The 23,899-nt window shown below is 40.4% G+C and overlaps 1 protein-coding gene across 2 annotated transcripts in view; it reads right to left on the reverse strand.

Moving 5' to 3' along the window:
- Positions 1-23,899, reverse strand: part of Tek (TEK receptor tyrosine kinase) — a 117,087-nt gene that overhangs the window by 40,787 nt on the left and 52,401 nt on the right. For both annotated transcript variants that reach the window (XM_034503307.2, XM_034503306.3), the window contains exons 3-11: positions 22,783-22,893; positions 22,225-22,377; positions 18,144-18,275; positions 17,607-17,747; positions 11,228-11,356; positions 8,703-8,854; positions 6,296-6,440; positions 5,802-5,957; positions 2,571-2,705 (exon numbers count right to left, since the gene is read on the reverse strand). In XM_034503307.2, the coding sequence (XP_034359198.1) occupies positions 2,571-2,705; positions 5,802-5,957; positions 6,296-6,440; positions 8,703-8,854; positions 11,228-11,356; positions 17,607-17,747; positions 18,144-18,275; positions 22,225-22,377; positions 22,783-22,893 (1,254 nt within the window). The remainder of the gene's footprint in view (positions 1-2,570; positions 2,706-5,801; positions 5,958-6,295; positions 6,441-8,702; positions 8,855-11,227; positions 11,357-17,606; positions 17,748-18,143; positions 18,276-22,224; positions 22,378-22,782; positions 22,894-23,899) is intronic.

Consider the following 23,899-nt stretch of genomic DNA (forward strand, 5'->3'; position numbering starts at 1 on the left):
CAATAAGAGCGTTGGGATTTAGAGCTAAAGGCTTCTGTGTTTGGAAGCTACTGTCGTGTGGATACAAAGTGTCTCCTGAAGAGCTCAGGTACTTCAGACTTGGCTCTTAGAGGGAGGTTCATCTTTTAGACGTTCTAGAAAATGGGGAAGTAAAACGTAACTAGAAGATTAACTTACTGGATGTGGGTACTTAGTGATTGTTTCAGTACCTGGTCCTTTCCTCTACCCAGCTCTTCACGTCTAGCATAAGGAGAAGAAGATCCCTTTGCTACAGGCTCCCTCCGACAGTATGTTCCGTCCACACAGACAGAGCTGAGCGAACATGGATTGAACCATCTGAAATCATGAGTCAAAACACACCTTTCCTCCCTAAATTGTTGTCCTGGGAGTTGGTCCAAGTGACCAGGATGCCTAAACAGTTATGACTTCTTATATAACACAGGGAACACACAAGAGCTCACAACTAAAAAATACTCATTAGGAGATAGTAACAGGGTGCCTAAACACACCAAACAACTCAAAGGACAAGAGGAGGATGTTATAAAGGTCACTCTACTGTTTCAAAGGAGGGCACTGAGTGACAGAGAGATAGAAGCCAATCCAGCATTGAGGAGTCTGCACAAATTGAGAGCTCCTCCATTCGCACAGTGCAAGGCCTCTAAATACCCGCAATAAGTCAAGAAATGTTCTATGAGGCATGACTTGCACATGTAAATCAGTACTCCAGAGCATAAGAATTATAACAGATAGAGGCCAGTATGAGCTATATTGTGAATTCTGGGCCAGCCTGGACTGTAGAGTGAAGCCCTATCTAATAAATAGATAAATAAGCTAGATTGTGAATTCTGGGCCAGCCTGGACTGTAGAGTGAAGCCCTATCTAATAAATAAATAAATAAATAAATAAATAAATAAATAAATATTTACAAAGCAACAAAAGTCAAATGCAGATATTTGTACTCAACCAATGAACAGAAACTTCTGACCCCTGTGGTTGAATTAAGGGAAAGCTGGAAGAAGCTGAGGAAGAGGGTGACCCTATAGGAACACAGCAGTCTTAATTAAACTGGACCCCTGAGATCTCTCAAACACTGGACCACCAACCAGGCAGCATACACCAGCTGATATGAGGCCCCCAACACATATACAGTAGAGGACTGCTGGGTCTGGGTTTAGTCAGAGAAGATGCACCTAACCCTCAAAAGACTTGAGGCCTCAGGAAATTTAGAGATCTGGTGGGGTGGGGGATGGGGGGACATCCTCATGGAGACAAGGGAGTGGGGAGGAGGTATGGGATGTGGAACAGTTGGAGGGTGGACCAGGAGGAGAATAAAATCTGGAGTTTAAAATAAATAAAAAATTTTTTTAAAGCAATAACAACAACAAATAAAAATAAAAAAGTACAAAATAAACTCACAAAACCACAAAAAAAAAAAACAAGAAAGAAAGAAAGAAAAGAAGGAAAGAAGGATGGATAGAAAGAAAGAAACAAAGGAGAGAGAAAGATGCTTCTCTATATATTATCTAGACCATGTGGACCAAGGCCAGGAGCAGCATTAACCATCTCTGGGGAATTTATTAGAAACCATAATTGTTGACCTATAGCCTTGGTTTAAACCCATTGGATCAAAGGTTCAGGGTAGATGGGGCTGGAGAGATGGCTCAGGGGATAAGAGCACTGGCTTCTCCTCTATAGCACCCAGGCTTGATCTCCAGACCCATATGATGGTTTACAACGGGCTATAATTTGAGTCCCAGGGGACCTGATGCCCTCTCTGACTTCCCCAGACACTGCATGAATGCACAGACATATATACACACAGAGGGTGGAATGAGTGACATACACACAAAATAATAAAACAAAATTTTAAAAGATTCTGGGAATAAGGTCCAACAATTTGTTTTAATAAACTCTTCCGGTGGTTCTGATGGATCTTAATGTTCAAACCACTGACTTAGCAACATGGAGGTAAACCCTGTAAGAAATAGCTTTACATAGAAACAGTTGCCAATAGGAAGCAGGGCTGGGGGAGGAGGAGGGGTAGAGCTGAGGAGGTCTGTTCTTCAGACAAAAGCCTTTCCTTCTATTTGATGTTTGAACTATAGGCACAAATTACTTTGAAAAATAGAAATTATTTTTTTAAAAAAATAAATAAACTTGAATTTCTGGAGCATATTTGTGGCAGACGCCTGGAGTGGCCCCATGGGATGGAAACAGGAAGCTGGGGGTGACATACAGAAGTCAAGGCTCAACACACTGGCTGCTAAGTAAATCTCAGGGATGGCCTTGCCTTCCTGAAGGTTCATCTGCTTCCTCCTCTGTCCCCCTGAATGGCCATAGTCCCCCTCCCCCAGGGAGACAGACCAGCGGTCCAGCCCAAATAAAGGAACTGTTTGGCTTGAAGTATGTGTCTTCCTGTCACTTTCCCACCCATTCCACAGCAAAGTCCTTCCACCTCCATCCCCACCCACCCACTCACCCAACACCACCCTTCCTGGTCTTCCTTCCTCTTTCCCCTTCCTCCCCCTCCCACCCAGCTCAGGAATAAATGTCCGTTGGCTTCAACTGACCGATAGACGCTGTAGTGAATCGTCTCACAGGTCCAGGATGCCCTTCTCCACCCTCTCCAGGACGGGCCAGCTGCACACAGAGCTCGTACTCAGTCCGAGGCTCCAAGTAGTTGAGCGTGACAATCTCATTCATCACTGGAAAGAGAGAAAGTCCAGAAAGCTTCAGCTTACATCCTGTTATGTTTTGTAAACCAGAGTGGCTGCTTTTGCAGTGCGAACTAAATTGGGTTTTTAAAAAGCAGTGTCTCAGTGAAATAAAGAGGTAATTCCATCTTCAAGGACATAAAGTTTCTAGTGTAAGAGAAATTAGGCCTTGGAACAAGTATTTCCAGGTTTTGGGTATATACATTAGCATGTATATTTCTAGGTTTTAGTATATATACATATATATAATATTTATTTAGTATATATATGCATATATATGTATGCATATATATGCACATATATATATTGTATATATTATGTTGGCAAGTATATTTTTAGGTTTAGGTTTTGATATACACATTAGCATGTATACTTTTAGGTTTTGGTATATACATTAGCATATATATTTCTATGTTTTGGTATATATATTAGTGTCTATAGTTTTAGGCTTTGATATATACTTTTTTTTTTGATATTTTATTTACACTTCAGATGGCATTCCCTATCCCCATTCCCTCCTACCCCCCTTAGGAAACTCTTATGCCATGCCCCCTTTTCCTTTTTGCATTTATATATTTTTTTTTAAAAAATGTTAATCATAGGCTTTATAAGTTTGGAATTGTTCAATCAGAGGTGTAACCCACTGACCGACCTAGATATAACAACTATCTTTGACTGGTGGAGATACATGAATATCTGCCTCCCTGTCTCCTCCCTCTTTCTCTCTTTCATCACCTAGCTTCTTCTCTCCTTCTTCTTCTCCTCTTCTTACTCCTTTTCTTCCTCTCTGTACTCCTCCTACCCTAGCTCCTCCTACACATCACCCTTCCTGTTAAAATGAAACTTCTCTCAAAATACAATTAGAGCATAATTATGCCAATTTGTACCAGTGAGGTACAGGATAGTCCTAATACCCAGTCCATCCTTTTGTTGACTAACCAGCTCCTCTGTCATCTATTCTAACTAGAACATTTAGTTCTGAACCTGGCTTTAGGATGAATGTCAGCTGACGACCATCCACTCAAATCTTTTCTCTTAAGGTCAATAGCTATATGTTTTCAACCCCATCAGAAATCCAGAATGACTGAGTTAACTATAATTGTGGGAAGCACAAATCGTAGTTTCTAAAACTTAGCCAATTTATAGAGACCTCTGACCACCTGGACACTCGCTCTACTTCAAAACGTTGGAGCATTTGATATATACTTTAACATGTATATTTTAGGTTTTGGTATACACATTAGCACCTATAGTTTTAGGTTTTGGCATATAAATTAGCATATGTTTAGGCTATGTATACATTTCTGTTCTAGTCTTTGTGAATTTTCATTTGCAAAATTAATCCCAACAGATCTACCACATAGGATGCCAAACTTGGGTGGTTCAATTAGCACAATAGAAAATAATATTATTTTCACTGTTTTCAAGGACATAAACTGATTGCAATCAAACTGTCTAGAGAACAAAGGCCCCGTGGTTCTTGTTTAACACTACCAGACAATGGCTCTCTAACGTTAAGACTCCTGCCGTGAGGATCTCTAGAGTCCCTTAAAACCATGTTCCTTCCTCTCAGCCCTTTGTTCTGTTGGTCTCTTTGTCCCTGTCTTTATAGCTATGGATATTGCAGAGTTCGGCTTTTGACTTACCTTATCATAAGTTGTTAATTGGTTTAAAAAACTGAACTGTGTTTAACAATTCTTAGAAGATTATTCTTCATTATTAAAGCCATATTACAAAAAAAAAAAAAAAAAAAGCCCCAGCTATTGATGTTAAAACAGAAAAAAACACAAATCAACCTTAGATCCCTGAGATACTAAATCTGAGCTGTATCTACCATGGAATGTGAAGAGTTCAGTAATAAATAATGTCACTTTATTCTGTGTATCAATTTCAGCTGCGTTATGAAGTCAGGCCCCTGTTTTTCTTATATTATTTTTAGACCTCTTTGGGTTTTTGTGTATGGGGGTGTGTTTTACCTGCATATGTAAGTATACCATGTGGGTGCCCTGTGCATGTGGAGGTCAGAAGAGGAAGTCAGATCCCCTTGGACTAGGGTTTGTAGAGATTTGAGCCACCTCAGGGATGCTGGAGATTGAACTCAGATCCGCTGCATAAGCAAAGCCCTCTTTTTCTTTCTTTTTTTTTTATTATATTCACACATGTCTTCATATAGTAGAACGAAAAAGTTTAGGGGAAATAATTAAGGGAAATTAGGCAAAATTTGATGAAATTGGGAGTGGTAGAATCCACATTGCCCACCAGCAGGGCAATGGTGGGACTGTCTGCAAGATGGCCCAATTAAAAGAGCAGGAGCAATTGACAGTGCTATGTTTTTAACTTACTTTTTAAAAATTATAGTTTTATATTATCACACAGCCAATAAAGCCAAAACAGGTTTTAAGACACATTTAGCCTTTTCATGACATTCACAATCTTTTGTCTCAGTTTACAGCATTTTTCCCCAGCAGCAGGGAGGGGCGGACAGCTCTCATTACAATGCCCCTCTTTTCCCTACTCTAAGTTCCATCCTGTCTCCACAGACTAAATTTTTCCAGAGTCAATTTTTTTTTTATAAAACTCTCTGCATTAATTGTCTAGCACAAGAAACCTAACTTTGTGCTATATACTGCAAGAAACCTACTTTTGACAGTGTCTTCAGGATAAGACAAGGTAAGAAGTGAGAGGTGGGGTAGGGTGCATCTAACACAGCAGAAATTACTGTCAAGATTCAGGCAGATTAAGAACCCTGCCTTTCTATCGTGGTCCTAGACCTCCCTGTTCCTATGGTATAATCATACTTTCCACCATGGCCAGGCATGGTAGAGTTCTAAAGTCATGACTGGCAGTTTAGAGGCCTGAGAAGAAATGCTGATATACATGGGCTACCTAATGTATGTCTGCGTTTGTGTATCAGAGTGCTCAGTGGTATTAAGCAAGTCATTCCTAGAACTTTCATGGCTTCTGCATGTGGTAAAGTATTCTTGTTTTTCTATTAGCTGATATGGGTAGGGAATTTTGATATATAAAAGACATATTTTTTTTCTGGTACTAGACCTCCAGTTGGTGCCTTTTGCATCCAAACTTTACCTTGAATATGTTTCCAGGCCTGATTGACAGGTTTATAGAGAAGCTTCTTGGACTTGATCGGTCCATCCCCAAAGTAAGGCTCAGAGCTGATATTGATGATAGCAAAGTTGTGTCCAGTGTCAATCACATTTGGGGGACGCAGGGGCTCTGGAGGAACTAAATACAATTTTAGCAGTCAGAGTCATTCTTGAGCATTAGGGGTTTTGCTATTGTTCAATCTCATAGCTAACTCTCCGAGAGTTCTGATTCAATCCTGTCTCCCTACTGCTATCCCTTCTTTTTTTTTCTTTAATGATCCCTTAAAAGAGCCCTCTTCCACAATCCTTCGGTGGGCGCTGATTACATGAAGGCTTAAAATCCAAAATTTGTGCCACATCACAGTTGGCCCCATCATTGCTTTTTCTTATTGCTCTTTTTTTTTTTTTTTTTAAGAAAATGCCCTTGCTTTAAGTGCAAGAAACCTACCTTTGTGCTATATACTGCAGGAAACCTACCTTTGACAGAAATGTTGAAAGGCTTTTCCACCATCCCAGCCACTGTGTTCACACTGCAGACCCAAACTCCTGAGTCAGGAGGTAAGACTCGGTTGACAGTGAATATGGCCACTGAGAAACGATCTGTATGGTTGAAGTCATTTGGCTAGAACAGTCAGTCAAACATACAAAAAAAAATCAGAATTTCTTGGGGCACTTACACACAAAGGCTCATAACATATACTTCAGCTCATTGTCTAGGAGGAAGTTTTCTAGGAGAGTCTGAGGAGCTAAGTACAATGCTAATATAATCACTGGCTTATTTCCAAAGCTATGGTAGCAGCTCTGAAAGTTTGTATTGGACTGGTGCCCTCCCAGATCCTGATGTTGTATTTGTGTTTGAAAGTGTTGAATAAACACTTACCAGTAAGGAGTTTAAGTCTGTTAAAACTGCCCTGGGTAGCATTTTTTTTCCTTTTTGGATATGGTAGGATGGAAGGACAAAGTAGCTTCCTGCATATTTGAGGGGCTGTCAGGAACGGTGCAAAGGGGAAAGACACGTGGATCTAAAGACACATGAATCTCTAGTCCTTTTGTCGACTTCCTCAAACACTTAACCTCACCCATCCATGTTTGTGCAAACACGAGGCAGGCAATGCTAAAAAGTTATGGGTAGAAGACTAAGATGACAGCTGAATTAGAAGTTCCAGCAATGGTCTCTTCACAGAGCAAAAAAGCCAAAGAGCTATATTCACTCACCAAAATGCCTTCATGAGAGCTGAGGGAATCAGGTGAGAGAAACCAGGGCTGACTTTTAACATGAAAATAAGAAAAGGTATACTGTAGAAGGAAGAAAGTAAACTTACTTGGAGTTCCCCCAACTCCAAGCAGTATAACGTGAAAAGAGATGCCTCCTGTTTGTTGGGGGATGGGAAGATTAACTCTAAGTCTTAGACCTTATCTAGTATCAGGCTTGTCATGGTGAAACCCAGTGTCAGACAGAGCTTCATAACCTTGCCCCACTACACAAGTGCGTACTCTGTAAGCTAAACTGTTGGGCCTTCATTGGCTAAGAACTGCCTCCATCGTGAGACCTTTGGGCCATAGCAAGGAGGAAGATTCCATCAACCAAGGAGCAAAGAAAGAAGCTGAGCATGGGACCTTGCCTTGGAGCTCAGTGTCAAACAGTGAGACTAAGCATTAGATGGATCCCAGACACCTATATCATGAGACCAGTGCTCAAGAAAAGAGCCTTCAGGTAAAGAAAATCTAAGACTAAATACAAGGAGGAGGAACCGGAATAACCAAACAAGGACAAAAATAAATCAGTAAGGCTACATTGGGAATTTCAATACATGTAACACTCTGAAAAGGACAAATCTATGGGTTACAGGCATAGAACAAGAATTTCATTCTAAAGGCATAGAATATATAAAACATATATAGCCACATATATAAAACATTATAACAGAAAAAAATTCCCTGCCTTCGTAAGAGTTGCCTTACAACAATAAAACCTTAACTAAGCCAAGACAAAACTTACCTAAACAAAGCATTATGAGCAAAGCTTTTGATTTCTTGAAATTTTGCTCATAATGTTTTGTTAGGATTTTTTGATTGCTTGGGGGGGGGTGTTGTTATTTACATTTGTTGTCTTTTGCTTGTCTATTACAGTTTTTGATTTTGTGTATTTATGGGTTTTGTGGATGTGTGTGTATCTCTGAATGGGTATGTGTTTTTCATGTTTTTTCTGTGTTTTTTATTGTATTTGCTTTGTTTTATTCTGGTTTGTTTGTTTGTTTTAGCCTGTTTTTTTTTCTAAAGAGAGAAAGAAGGCATGGAGTTGGATGGGTGAGGAAGTAAAGAAGATCTGAGAGGAGACAAGGGAGGGAAAACCATGATCAGAATATACTGTGTGAAAAACATTATTTTCAATTAAAAAAAAATCTAAGGTCTGGAAGGAACATATAATTCTCAAAATATTACAAAATCTTTGCCATGATAGCACAGTATGTTACTCATTCACAGGTTTCAAGATCCCTGTGTGGCCCCTAGACCACCTTGCTCTTCTTAATATAGGATTTAGAGGAGATAATGTGAGGGTCTTACATCATCTGACCTGTATATAGTTCAGTACACACAGTTGGACAGTTTGTAGGATAGGGGCTATCCTTGACACTCAGATATGACAACCCCATTGTGATGGCAAATTCCCAACCTGGCATTGCAGCACCGCCCATACAGAGGACTTTGACGAGATTTTGGTGAATCAGTATCTGCAATTGATAAGCATGGCACTTATCCAAGATGACAAGACACTAGCCAGGAAGGGGTTAAGCCCTGGAGTAAAATCCAGCTTTCAGAGACAGACTGCTGCAGTGAAACCATCTTATGGTGCTAAGCAGGTGTACTGAAGAATGGTTCTTACTTGGAGCACTGTCCCGTCCGGCTTCACCAGGGTCATTTCTTCACTAGTAGGCAGTGGCCAGCCAGAGGCTTTGCAGATAGGGCTAAATTTTCCACTATTTACTTCAATGTGATTTGGCAAATCCTCTATCTGTGGAGTCATCCTTGGCCTGCCTAGATTTAAAAAAAAAATTAGAACAATGCAGTCTAATCTTCAGCATAACAGCAATAGCTACTCTAGTAGTCACTCACTGTGGTTAAATTAATCATTAACTTTACAACATTTACAGTCACCTGAAATGACTATGGTCTATGAGCATGTCTGCAAGAGATTGTCTTTATTAGGTTATCTGATGTGAGAAGACAGACTTGGTACATTTCCATGTTAGAGATGCTGATCAGGGGGAAGCAAAGTGGGCTTATCATTCATTGTTCTCTGGGTCTTGACTCTGGCTGCCATGTGAGCATCTTCTTCAGCTCCTGCTGCCTTGAGTTTCCCACCACGATGGGGAAGTACCTTGAGCTTTGAGGCAAAATAAACCTTTCTCTCTCAAGTTGCCTTTGTCAGAATATCTTATCACGGCAACAGAAAAAGAGACTAAAACCTACGCCACATGAGAGCTTTATAACTATTTTAATTTATCATTGTCTAATAAATTTGAGGATACTATTAATATCTCTGCTTTACAGAAGAAGGGACTGAACCTCAAAACCTAGACTCAAGCTCAGTTCTTCCTGAACCCAAAGTTCACAGTCTTCTGCCATGGTGCTGCACTCAATATAAAATGATCATCATAGCCACATACTACCCCAAACCTAGTTTTTAGTCCCATCTTGCTTTTGAAAGTGATTTATAAAATCAATTAATAAATAAATAAACACTCAAGTTCCTCAACTCAGGAAACATTGTTGAGGAAACTCAGCCACACAGTGTTTCCCATCAACAAAATGATCCTCAGTGTGGAAGTATGAGGTCTTTCACTGGTTGAGAAATCTGTAAGTGATGTGTAAATAATAAGAATGGAGTGATTTAAATTATACATAATTTTGTCACAGACATGAAATAAACTCTCCCAAAGCAATCTAGCCAACAGTAAAATCAAAAACGGTGCTGCCATATTGAATGAAGAAAAAAATTCCCCAGTATTAACAAAAGCAATGGATGGTGTCAGGAACCCATGTGCCTAGTACCTGTATCATTGAGAATTAATTGACTTTTAAAGTTCAAGGTCTTTACCAAAAAAGAAAATTCTGATTATTTTAATTAAATACAGAGATGGATGTTGGTTTAACTGTATCCCCAAATTGTGTCTGCCCTGGTAATTTGACCTTTAACATGGCAGTGTTTTGAGGTGGTGGAGGTTTTCATAGATGAGACCTCTATGCCAGACAGTCAGGTCATTGGACCATGCTTTCAGAAGAGATTGATATAGTCCTTTCAAGAGCAGTTGGTTTACTCAAAAATAGATTAGCCTAAAAAGAGTAAGTCTTTTCCTTCAATCCCTCTGGTGTCCTGTCATATTGTATGATCTCTCCTTTAGGCGATCTTGCTGATTTTCCTCAGCCATTTTGTCGCAGAGACAGAAAGCCAAACCAGCTGCCTTTTTCTGAGTAAAGACTGAACTGGAGATGTATTTCTTTCTAAATCACATTTACCATTGTAAAATGTATTACATGCTCTTTCTCTAATGCTTTTCTGTGGATGGGTGTTTTTGCCAGCACATGTATCTATGAAGATCTCAGCAAGCATGTGGCTTGTTCAGAAATGAGGGTACTATTAGGCATCCGTGCAGGTGTGAATGAAAAGGACCCCCATAGGCCCAGATGTTTGACTCTTTAGTCCCAAGTGGTGGAACTGTTTAAGAAGGATTAGGAGTGTCAGGATTAGACGTTAGTGTTCTACCCTTCATTTCCTAGAGTATCTCTTAAACATTTTCAGTTAAAAAAAAAAAAAACAGGAACAACTCAAACAGGTGGAGGGGCATCTGCGTCAGAGATAAATTAGAGGTTGAGCTCTCTGAGAGGGGTGTTCACTGTGCTGTGGGTGATTAGATGTCAGGGAAGATTTGTCACTGGTGATGGCTTTGAGGTTTTAAAAGCCTCTGGGACATCTCCAGTGTTTTCTTCTCTTTCTGTTCACCCCACCCTGCTCTCTCTGCCTCCTGCTTGTGGATCAAGATATTAGTTCTCAACTGCTACTCCAACTACCTATAGCCAAGCCTTTCCTTTGCCATCAGAGCCTCTAACCCTCTGGAACCATAAGCTGAATTAAACTTCTTCTTTTATAAGTTGTCTTGGTCATGATGTCTTATCATAGCAATAGAAAAGAAACTACTACAGATACTTGGAAGAAATAAAATGGGTATTTGTTGTTTTGTTTTATTTTGGTGTGTGTGTGTGTGTGTGTGTGTGTGTGTGTGTGTGTGTGTATGTGTGTGTGTAAGAAATAGCTAGAGGATGTTAGCATGCCAGAGTAAGAATTACACCAGTAGGGCTCTCTTCAGACATGCTGAACATGACCCTGACCACAGTGTTACCTTGCTTTACCTTCTTTCTCACACTGCAGCCCTTGCCATCCTTGAGAGCAGAGGCATCCTTGGAACCGATCACACATCTCTTCATTGGTACAGAGGCACCTGAGCTTACAGTCTGGTCCATAGTAACCAGATGGGCATGCTGGGAACAAAGATGTCATAAACTTATGTTAGTATAGAGGAAGGCGCTCAATGGCTAATTTTAGTTTCCTTTCATACTATCAACTTTGCTGAACTATATACAGTAGTATATAGCCACTGTGAGATTTACTGAGATTTAAAGTTTAGTCAATTTTGTTTCTAGAGAATTCAGTAACATTCTACTAGAATACGCTTCACAATACAGTATTCTGAAAAGACTACTTAAAATCAGGGAAGAACGTATGTGGGCAGAAGCAGCCAGGGAGCTTTTAAAGGAGAAGTGAAATTTGGAAGATAGAAATGGTGTGTGTCTCAGTTTTCAGTTTTTGGCACCATGTTGGATATGATTGATACCATGTGAGAGAATAAAACTCAAAATAAAATCTGTCATCTTGTTAGCCTGGCAAGTTGGAGGAAAGAGCCAGTCACTGGGAAAAAAAGGAAATTAGAAATACTGGGTTGGGAAAAAAAATCCAGATCTTTGGCTGACCCTTGAACCACACGCATGCTCAACATACTCAGAGAAGCCCTGATAAAGATGGGAAAACCTGAATCGTTTGGCCTGATGACTGAAAGTCATAGCCCATAGCGTGAGCCCTACCATGTCAGTAGCCTACTAAATTAAAACAAAACAAAGTGAGCATTCCTCCTAAGGGATATATCATGAATCTCCAGAATCTCTACAATATAATATTAGGTACTCGTGATAAAATTTCAAATTACTCAACATAAGAAGTGGTAGAGAAGTGTGCTCAATTTTTAAAAAGAAAGAAAAGAAAAACTCAATAGCAACTAACTGCAAAAACCTAATATTACAAAAAAAGAAAGCAAGATTTTTTAAATCAACTATAATTATGTTCATAGAAAGTACATTCACAATGAGGAATTTCAGCAGAAAATATAAAAGTACTCCCTCAATCTGCAATAGAAAAACTACAGTGATTATTAACCTCAACTGTCAATGTCATAGGATCTAGAAGACCTGGGAAATGAGCCTCTGGCATGCCTATGAGGGATTATGTTGATAAGGTTAACAGAGGAAGGAAGATCTGCCAGTTGTGGGCAGCCTCATCCCCTTAGCTGGGATCCTGCCTACATAAAAAGGAGAAAGTGAGCTGCACAAAGGCATCATTACTCTCTGCCTCCTGACTGTGGATGCCATGTGACCTGCTGCTTCAAAAAACCCTATTCAGGATTTTCCTGCTGCCTGATGTCCCCACCAAATGGAATGTACTCTTGAATTATGAGCCAAACAAACCCCTTCTTTTTTTTTTTAAGTTGCTCTTCTTAGTGTACTGTTTTCACTAATTCATTCATTCATTTATTTATTTATTCACTTTACATTCTGATCACAGTCCCCTCTCCTCCCAGTCCCCTTCATGCAGTCCCTCCCTCTCCCCTTCTCCTGTGAGAGGGGACCCCCCCCCCCCCCAGTACCAACCCACCCTGGTACATCAAGTCACCACAGGACTGGGTATATTCTCTCCCACTGAGACCAACAAGGCAGCTGGTTAGGGGAACAAGATCTACAGGCAGGCAATGGAATCAGGGTAAGGCCCCACTCCAGTTGTTGGGGAACCTGCATGAACACCAAGCTACACATCTGCTACATATGTACAGGGGTCCTAGGTCCAGCCAGCCCATGCTCACTCTTTGGTTGGTGTTTATATCTCTGGTAGCCACCAAGAGTCCCTTGATCTGTCCCCTACTCTTCCACAAGACACCGTGAACTCCGCCTAATGTTTTGGTGTGGGTCTCTGTATCTGTTTTGGTCAGCTGCTGAGTGGAGCCTCTCAGAGGATAGTTATGCGATGCAAACATAACATATGTTTGCAAACATAACAGAGAATAATGAATAGTGTCAGGGATTGGTTCTTACCCATGGGATGGGTCTCAGTTTGGGTCAGTCATTGGTTAGCTACTTCCTCAGTCTGTGTCCATCTTTGTCCCTGGTACACAGGACAAATTTTGGGTCAAAGGTTTTGTGGGTGTGTTAGTATCGTTATCCCTACAGTGGGAGCTCTGCCTGGCTATTGGTATAGAAACAGTAGGTTGATCAATGGAATAGAATCAAAGACCCAGAAACAAACCCTCACACCTATGAGCACTTGGTTTTTGACAAAGATGCCAAAACCATTCAATGGAGAAAAGAGCATCTTCAACAAATGGTGCTGCTCTTTCTAACTGGCACTCTTCATGTAGAAGAATGTAAATATATCCATATTTATTACCCTGCACAAAGCTCAAGGCCAAGTGGATCGAGGACCTCAACATAATGTTCAACATACTCAGATACACTAAACATAAACATAAAACCAGATACACTAAATCTAATAGAAGAGAAAGTGGGAAATAGCCTTGAACTTATTGGTATAGAAGACAACTTTCTGAACAGAACACCAATGGCTCAAGCTCTAAGATCAATAATTGATAAATGGGGCCTCATAAAACTGGGGAAAAAACCTTCTGTAAGGCAAAGGACAGCGTCAATAGGACAAAATGCCAGCCTATAGAATGGAAACAGATCTTCACCAACCTACATCTGACAGAGGGCTTATATCCAAAATACATAAAGAACTCAAAAACTTAGACACCAACAAACCAAATAATCCAATTTAAAAATGAGGCACAGAGCTAAATAGAGAATTCCCAAGAGAGGAATCTCAAATATCTGAGAAATACTTTAAAAAATGTTCTTAGACATCAGGGAAATGTAAATTAAAATTACTCTGAGAGTCCACCTTACACCAATCAGAATGGCTAAGATCGAAAACTCAGGTGACAGCAGATGCTAAGGAGGATGTGGAGCAAGGGGAACACTCCCCCATTGCTGGTGGGAGTGCAAACTGAAACAGTCACTGAGGAAATCAATCTGTAGGTTTCTCAGAAAATTGGGAATAGTTCTACCATGTTCACACACACACACACACACACACACACACACACCACACCACACCACACTAAATATTTTTTTAAAAAAGAAATAGTGTTTTAGATTTCCAAATCTGTTGACATTTACACAACTGACAATTAAGTAAATTAAGCCAAGCAGAGCAAAGATGGAGAAAAATATCTGTCAAAGTACTGCAAACAACAAATAAGAGAATTTATGATGCTATGAGTTTTCTTTCCTTGTCCCATACTTTCTCCTTACAACAGTGTTTCTGCCATTCCATGCACTTGTAAATTTTGCAAGCTCCTTTGAGGGCATCAGGGACTGCTCCATTCCTGTGAGAGCTACTGAACCACCTAGGACAAGAATACTAACAATCTGTTAGATGACAAATGGATTTTGTCTACCAGCTGTCCTTACTTTGGTCAACTAGAGGATTACTTTTACTTAAAATCTAGTTTAAAACCAATATCACCCCTTGGCTTTCTGATGGATAGTCTCAACTCGACAACTTGTTAAACAGAAAGCCTACATTTTCAGTATCAATCAGTATAATCCCTACTAAAGTATCAATGAAATGTTTTCATTGGAGCAAAAACACCAAAGTTACTTTCAGATTTAAAAAAAAATATTAGAATAACCAAAGATACTGAACAAGAAATAACAATACCAGGGATAGCATACTACTTCTTGATTTCAAAATATGCTATAAAACTAAAGTACACAAAATCACATTTTAGCATCAAAAACAGTCACAGAGACCAATGGACAGAAAATCCAGAAACAGATCTGTATATTTATTGTCAATTGGTTCAGTAAAGGAACCAAAATACACAATGGAATGTGCATGTCATATCAATAAATAATGTGGAGGAAACATAAGCAGCCACAAATAGAAGAATAAAATGTACATACAAAAATCAACTGAAAATAGATCAATGACTTAAACCCAAGACCTCAAATTGAAAAATCTATTAGGAGAAAACATAAAAGAAAAAATTTTAGGCCAATTTGGGGAATGACCTGGGTATTATCCTAAAAACAAGCCAATGAGACACATAAGAAAATTTACACCAAATTAAAAGGCTGCAGGCAGTTATCAGAGTGGAGGACCATTGGTGGGCTGGAGGAAATTGCTATAGGCCATATATACTGTAAGAGTTTCTTTCTAGTACATAGGAGAAGGTCAAGTAACTAACAAGCAAGAAAACCTGCTTGTTTGTTTGTTTGTTTGTTTTTTAAATAGGCAAAGATGGAACAGAGACTGAAGGAAAAGTCATTCAGTGACTGGTCCAACTTGACACTCATCTCTTGGGCAGGTACCAGTCCCTCAGACTATTAATGATACTATTTTGTGCTTACAGTCAGGAGCCTAGCATAGCAGCCCTCTGAGAGGCTCTACCCAGCTGCTGACTGAGACAGATGCATATACCCTCAGACAAACACTGGAGATAAGTCAGGGACCCGTATGGAAGAGTTAGGAAAAGGATTGGAGTCCCTCAAGAAGATGGCAACCCCCCAGAAAGACCAATAATGTCAACTAACCTGGACCACTAGGAGCTCCCAGAAACTGAGCCACCAACTAGAAAACATACATGGGCTGGTCCAAGGCCCCTGACACATGTATCAGAGGATTGCTATGTCTGGCCTCAGTGGGAGAGGATGTGCCTAATTCTGTAGAGACTTGATGTACCGGGGGTGGGGGGTGGGGGGGAGATACCAGGGGAGCTGTCCTCTCAAAAGCTGAGGAGAGAGAGGATGGGGGAGCAACTCTGCAAGTGGGACCAGGAGAGGGGGCAATATTTGCAATATAAATAAATAAATAATTGTAAAAAATAAATGGGCAAAGAACCTGTGTTGACATCTCTTAGAGGATTTATAGATAGCCAATATGTACATGAAAACATATTTAATAGCACTGGTCATCAGAGGAGGACAATGGATGTGGCCCAACATGCACATGGTCCTAGGTGAGATCACTGACAGCCCACAGTCAGACCACTTCAAGGAAACCCAAATTAAAAACTCAATGAGACATCATCTTTTAAAATGGCTAGGATCAGTATGTCAAAAGATAGCAAACATGAGTGACCATACAGAAAAGAACACTCACACACTGTTTACAGGCATGTAACTACCCCAAAACAATATGGATGTTCCCTAAAAACACAAGCAAATGATCACACAACTACCGTAGGCTACAGAAACTCTACACCTGGAAATAAAATAATTTTATATGTGGGGAGGTGGGGGAGAGAGAGAAAGACAGGGAGAGAGAGACAGAGAGAGATGGAGACAGAAAGAGAGAAGGGGGAGAGAGAGAGGGAGAGAGAGGGAAGGAAGGAGGGAGGGAGGGAAGGAGGGAAGGAGGGAAGGAGGGAAGGAGGGAAGGAGGGAAGGAGGGAAGGAGGGAAGGAGGGAAGGAGGGAAGGAGGGAAGGAGGGAAGGAGGGAAGGAGGGAAGGAGGGAAGGGAGAGCCTCACAAAGGAAGGAAATTCTGTGACTATTTTTAACAGCATGGGTGAGTCTAAGTTATATCATCTAAGTTGAATAAACCAGACAAAGAAGGGCAGGTATTTTTTGCTCTCTCCTGTAGATGGAATCTAAGGAACAGAAGCAGGGACAGTAGTTTCCAGGGACTGGAGGGGCGAGGGTGGATGTGTGCTTAAGGATACAAAGTTTCAGTTGTAGTGTTCAAGAACCTTCTCAGAGATATACTGTGGCAAGTACAGGCAGGCATATAATATCATGGACTTCAAATTTGGTGAGTGTAGATCTCAAGTGTCCTCACCATAAGCACAAAGAAAAGTCTGAGATAAAGGATTTATTAATAAATTTGGCAATAACAATTTTTAGTTCTCGAGTAAGGTCCCTGAGGAACAGGCGTTAGTTAACTTTATTCTTGAACCTTAAATCTCATCTGGATCTGTCCTAAAGCCTGATTTTTATGGCATAAGGCAATAAAATAAATCTTTCTTAATTTTTTTTATTCAAAGCATTATTTAAAACTCAGCAGCAGCATAGCTGCCTAGAGATTCAATGTAAATGCAGAACGTCAGGTCCAGTCCAGAACCATGCAAGTCAGAATCCGTGTTTTAACAAGATCCCTAGGAGACATGCAGGAGAAACATCTACTCCCAGATCCAGTCTCACTGTCCAATATAATGTCTTTTTCATAAAAAAACAAAAACAAAAACAAAAACAAAAAAAAAAAAAAAAAAACTGTGACTTAAATCCCTGCATCCAACAACAGGTAAGCGGCAAGCGATCTAACGCATCCTGCTGTAGATGTGTCAGCTAGCTTGGCCTCTGTACTCCAGCTGCAGTTTCCCCTGTTCCCCATGTAAGTGGTGCATACCTTCATTGCACTGCAACCCCTTCCAGCCTGTGGCACAGGAACACCCATAGGGGTCTGGGAGACAGAACACATAAGACTTGCATCCCTCTGGTCCACTACATCTTTCTTTACAGGTCCTGCCGAACGTGTGTGGCTCACAAGCTGCGGGAGGAAACGACACAAAGGCTGATTCACAATCAAATCGTAACCCCTTGAAAGGCTGGACTCTACTTTTATAAAGTTTCTCCTAGACAGGAGAGTTCTAATCTGAAGGCTGGCAGAGAGAGGTCCACACCTTCCTTTCTAATCCACTTTAAAGAAAACAAAACTGCCTCCCAAAGAGACCATCACTTGGTTTTATTGGTTATGAACCTTCATATTGACTGTAGCCCCACAAATCGGTGTTTCTGTTATAACGTTCCAGTAACATTGCAGTAAATAACCTTTTAAAAGGTGTCTAATCCACACAAAGGTGGAACCGTGGACCAAAGGAGAGCTATTTAGCTCCCTTCTTATCTATGTTCAAGCTATGTTTAGCCTTCACGTATATTCACTTACCTTTCTCACACGTCCTCCCCATAAACCCAGGAGGGCAAATGCATTCCCCAGTGTCTTCATGGCAGACACCATTATTCTTGCAAGTAATACAAAGACGGTTACAGTCAGGACCCCACTTCTGAGCTTCGCACCCTATTGTTAAAAAAAAAAAAAAAAAGGAGGTGGAAAGCATATTCACTCAATGAACTGTTATTGAGCAACCAATATGTGACAGTCATTTTAGTGGGCATGGGGAATGAGGAAAAAATATAGTCTTGTCACTCTAAAAGTTAATAGTGTAATGTGGAATGAGATAGTTAAGTAGTAAGTAATGATAGAAGCAGAGACAAGAAATACCAAATCCTGCCTTGCCAATAGAAAAGTACATAAAGAAGGCTTTCCATGAGAGCAGGATGTAAACTGGGAGTATAGGACCCCATAAGCAGCAAGAAAGATAAGGCTAGACCATGTGTTCCAGGCTGAGGCACTAGGAATGTTCATGGTATGGTCTTAACTGAAGCAGTTTTAAAAAACAAATACCCTTATCGGTGGTGTATTCATCACCAAGGCACCTGACAGAAACAAACCTCAGACCCACAGCCAACAAGCCGCAGTCAACACATCGACTCAGCCTGGAGTAGGTGGAGGAGGGGTAAGGCTGAAGAGAGGGGTAGCCAGCTAGATGCACTGTTTGCACTGCAAAGTATATAAGAAACAAGTGAAACAAAAGGCAAGATATGCAAAACTCAGCTCAAGGCAGTAAAATGCTCCCTAGATTCATCTTTCCTTGTTGCTTCCAACACTTAGTGGTTTTAGATTGTTAATTAGACTCAAAAATAACTTCAAATATACAGAGAACTCAGGAGTGCTGGTATGGCTCCTTGTGGCTCAAATTTTGGCTCCATTTTTCATCTGTAGGGAACTAGTATCATTGTCGCCAGGCAGTAGTCTCATGGTGCTTGGATACAGGCCTGCAGCTGATGTAATCTCAAACTCTCCTTGGCAAGAACCCCTGGCTATCAGTATTTTCTCTAAAACAATCAGGAAAACTATCAACATATACCAGCCTCAATAGATAAAGTTTCAAGATGTCTGAAAGCTAATAGTTATCTTCCTTGGCATATAATAGAAGAAAGACTGCATAATTAGTGTGAGCCAGGCTAGTAGACACTTACACACAATAAACATAAAGTCAGATAACTGAAGTGAAACAGGCTCCTTGTACATGAAACTGTTTTCTAGCTGAGTGTCTGCCTGTTGATATAGCCTAGCTTCATCCCCAGTCCTAGGAAGAAGAATAAAACTCCCAAGGATAATAGGGGTGATCTCTTAGGATGGAGAAGTTAGAGTTTGTTGATAATCAAATAATATTCACTTATGTGAGTTAGTTTTTAAGCTTTGCAATGCTATATTTTAAGAAGCCATATATTATTCATGGCATGCAAAGGAAAATAAAACCTATGCTGTAAGAAATCTTTTGTCATGAAAAAAATTTATACTGAAAAGCAATCTATAAACATACTGGTGGGGTTTCTAAGACAAAATGTTAAAGCACTGTCTGTTTCCATGCTTTAGTTAATACAGAAGATATGCCTGTGACTCCAGCTTCCCTCAATAAACATCAAGTAAGTCATATTGAGGAGCTGTTGTTAAACAGGGGGAGTATAACTCCACTCAAACTTCCTTTGAATGACTTTAGATACTAGTGTGCTTCTCAAATAGCTTTGCTAAATATGCTAACACAGGCAACAGTCATATACTCCAACCAGAAAACAATACAGAGTGGGGAAAGGGGATCTTTTGCTTTATGGGGAAAAGGCCAGATGAGCTCCAAATTCTAACCTCTATTTCTTTTTGACACGTACCAAAAGCTGCAAGATTGATATGGTAGCTCGGCTCTGTATGCCTAGCTAGCACTTAGAAATCTAAACTAGGAGATATTTCTAAGACACTAGTTTAAATGTTTAAAGATTTTAAACATTTTCCTGATGACAATATGATATATTAAGAAATAAATTTCTGGTTCCTACACTTGTTTCCTGGTACACTGTTCCTAAAACCCTGAAAGTAATAAACACCCTTTGTGTGCTAATGTGTATACTTTCGAATGCTAATTATGGTGGTAAAGGGGCCTTTAAGTAACTTTATGATAAGGGTCACCTGAAACACCAAGGGAGACTTGGACACTTGGGACATTAGTCCCACCTTTAATCTCTAGGGAGGGCTAAGGGCTGGAAGGCTGGCTAATGACTGAAGATTGAAGGAGCTTTCGGATGAGAAGGTCCCTGCAGAGTGCCTGGAAGTACCACCTCATCCCTGCACCTTGCCCTGTGTACCTTTGCCCTGTGGCTGGATCCTCTTTAGTATTCTCTATAATAAACTTAACTCTTTCTCTGAGTTCTGGGAAATGGCCTAATGATTCACCAAAGCAGAGAACGGAAGCTTGAGAAACCTTGGTCTATAGCTATTCAGTCAGGAGCACACATATGACAAGACCTGCGGTTCCCAACTTGCAAGTGAAATAAGGACAATTATATGTAACTGAGCCCTTACCTGTGGGACCTGACACTGTCTCCAGGAGGAGGCAGAACAGAGGTAAGCTGTAATATTAATTAGCATCAGTTAATTAATAATTAAGAAGATATCCAGGTAATATCTTCTGGAGACTTGCTTGGTGTTGGGGGAGCCTACACACTAATGTCAGAAATTATATGTTCAAGTGAGAGGTAAGAGTAGGAAAACCTTCTGTTTTTCCCAGTCTCAAACAAATATGCATTAGTCTAATGGTTCTGCTCCAAGACAGCATACCCCATTTATTCCAAATTCTGAGTCCTTGAGTATATAGCATTATCTCAGACAACAGCTACCTTAAGAAATGAGTACAAACGGCTCCTTTACCTTCTGGCTTCCCCTGTGTAGTGGTGTAAAGGGGAAATCGAAGGAGAATTTGAGAAGCAACTGAAAAGCTAGACATCAAAAGCTGAATACTATAGATTTACTAATATCCTTTAAAGATGGGTTTTAAATGAACACTGCACAAGAAAGCCAGTTTTGGGAACAGGGGCAGATTTCTCTGAAGTCAAGTTCAAATAATTCTGCCTATATCACACCTTACTTTATATCTCTTGAAGTGTCTTGGCATGGGGAATAAACTAAGTTAACCACATTTTTCATATTTCTACCATTGTACTGTAATGTTGAGTTATCTAATTATGTACATACCTGCTCTGACTGGGAATTACCCAAGGGCTATGGGTTTATTGTGTTATACTCTGTCTTTAACACCAACACAGTGCTATTCAATACAGTTAATGCTTTTCAAAACACTGAATTACAGAGATTTAGGCCTGAAGGCCTGAGTGATTAATAGCACAAATCAAACATGGCGGAGGGGAATTTGAGGCAAGTCTCTTGCTTTCTATAAATCAATTGCTCCATAAAAATTACTGATGCTGGCTCCTTCCACCTTGATGCTTATCCTATAGTGGATGGGACATTTTCCCTAGTTCTGGCTCTTGCAGTTTCTCACTACAGAGTCAAATGTTCTAGAATGTATGGGACTTGAAGGAAATTATGCTTATCTAGGAGCCCAGATGACCCACCTTATCCTCCAGTAATAGCACGTCCCAGTATCCAGAGAGACCACCCTCCTCACTTCAATTCTGCTTTCTAATGGGGATGGTCCTGCAGTAAAACTGTGGCTTCTGATTTTTAGCTCTACTCTTGCCTGTGGCTTCCTGGTTCAGGCTGGTTGCCATCTATGTATGTCAGATCAAGCTAACTCTTTCTACTGGAAATATAAAACACAAAGCATTGTGTTTTATATTGTAAAGCATTGTGAACCTTAGCCATGGTAGCAACCTCCTAGATGAAAAGCTTAGGCCATTAGCCCAGTCCCACTACTTCCGAGCCCCATGTCTTCCCTAGAACACATCTTATCTGCAACTTGCTTGTCAGTCTTACTATCAATTTCTTAAGAGTCTTTGGTATCCTGCCCACCATCCCTCCATCTTGCTTATGTAGCATTGCAGGTTGCCATAACTTGAAACTACAAATCCTAACAACTATATCAGTATAGAACAGTGGCCTCTCAGTCACTTACTCCGGACAATCAGCCTGGTGAAGGCCGAGGTGAACAGGTTTCCTCCTATGTACCTGGCCGAGTACACACCAGCATCCTGGGGCTGAGCATGCGGCAGGTGCACTTCTAAAATATCAGGGACTTCATGCCGGGGCACTGAATGGATGAAGGAACCTGGCGAGGGAGAAAAGTGGAGGAAAAAAGTTTGTGCCCAAACACGCCTATTTGTTTGTTCTTATAATCAAACAACCTCACAGTCAGGCAGTCTTGCATCTTGCCTCATTGGATTTGAGACTCTACTTATATGTCACCGTCAGCTTTTATTGTATGCGCCTGCACTTTACATGTGTGTGCATGTATGTGCATTCTTTTTTTAAATCCCTACCTCAGTTTACTTGATTGAATAACCACACAGCTTGTGTAAGAGGGCTTCTGTTATACACAGAATTTGACAAGCCTGTATCACAGCAGCTTCTTAGACAGCTACCCTTGAAATTGCAATATGACAGTATCTCATGTGTTAGTTATCATCCAGCATCTTGTGGATGGAAGTAATGAAAGGAGATGAAATAGACTTACCATTTTTGTAAATCACTGCATCTTCTTCTTTAATTAACACCTTTTTGAAAGATATGTTCACATTATCTCCCCTGTCCACAGTCATAGTTAATGTAGCAGGTAGGAAGGAAGCTTTTAAAAGAAAAAAAGATAAATTAATAAATAGATAGATATTCACATATTTCCCTCTAATAAACACTAAATTCCAGTAGATGAGACCCAGCACACACCAAGCATCACCTGCTTTTCTGATGTGAAGAATAATAGTGCATAATAGACTATATGAGCCTTTTAAAGAATCCAGTGAAAGGAATGGTCATTTCCATATATATATATATATATGATAATTCTATCTTATAAGTGGCTTGGGAAGTAGGGACATTATTGTGGGGAGCCGACAGAAGGCGGCTATCATCCTTGCAGCCATCTTGAGCTGTATACCCTGACAAGAGACTTGATTACAATAGCCTACAGCAGCTGAGCACATTCTGATAACATCTTGTTTTAGATACCCAGGATTTTCCCTTGGGTGTGTGAGACTTAAAGGTGTGTGACTTAAGGGCATGACTTAGAGATCAGATTTAGAGACAAGACCTAAGGGCATGACTTAAAGGCGTAACTTAAAGGCATGGCTTAGAAGTGAGACATATAAAAGGCGAGAGGCAGACAGAAGAAATTAGTATTAGGTATTAGGCACTTAGTACTTGGAAGAAGTAACTTGGAACTTGGGACTTGGACTAGGAAGAGAGACTGAAGAATAAATGGGATTGAATCACACTCTCTCTGGTCTCCATTCCTTGTATCTGTCCTCACTCTCTCTCTTGCTGAACCCTGACCCACAGACCAGAGTAGCCTGGGGCAGTGCGGGCTTTAACAACTTAGCTCCCAAGGCTTTTGGCAGTGCGGGTTGCAATATTGACAGAGTGGTTCTCAACATTTTTGGCACCCAACGTGGGGCAGCTCGGGCCGCAACACATTATGATGATTGACATCTGCCATTACACTATACCCTGATATTATAAACTATAGTAACTATGAATCTGCTACCCTTTCCCAATCCCTAGCATGTTTACTCAAGATGCAAAAGGATTCTAATGGAATATGAGTCTTCAATGTAGAAAAGACAGTAACATTTGCC

This window comes from Arvicanthis niloticus, chromosome 5, assembly GCF_011762505.2.
Source record: "Arvicanthis niloticus isolate mArvNil1 chromosome 5, mArvNil1.pat.X, whole genome shotgun sequence".
Lineage (NCBI taxonomy): Eukaryota > Metazoa > Chordata > Mammalia > Rodentia > Muridae > Arvicanthis > Arvicanthis niloticus.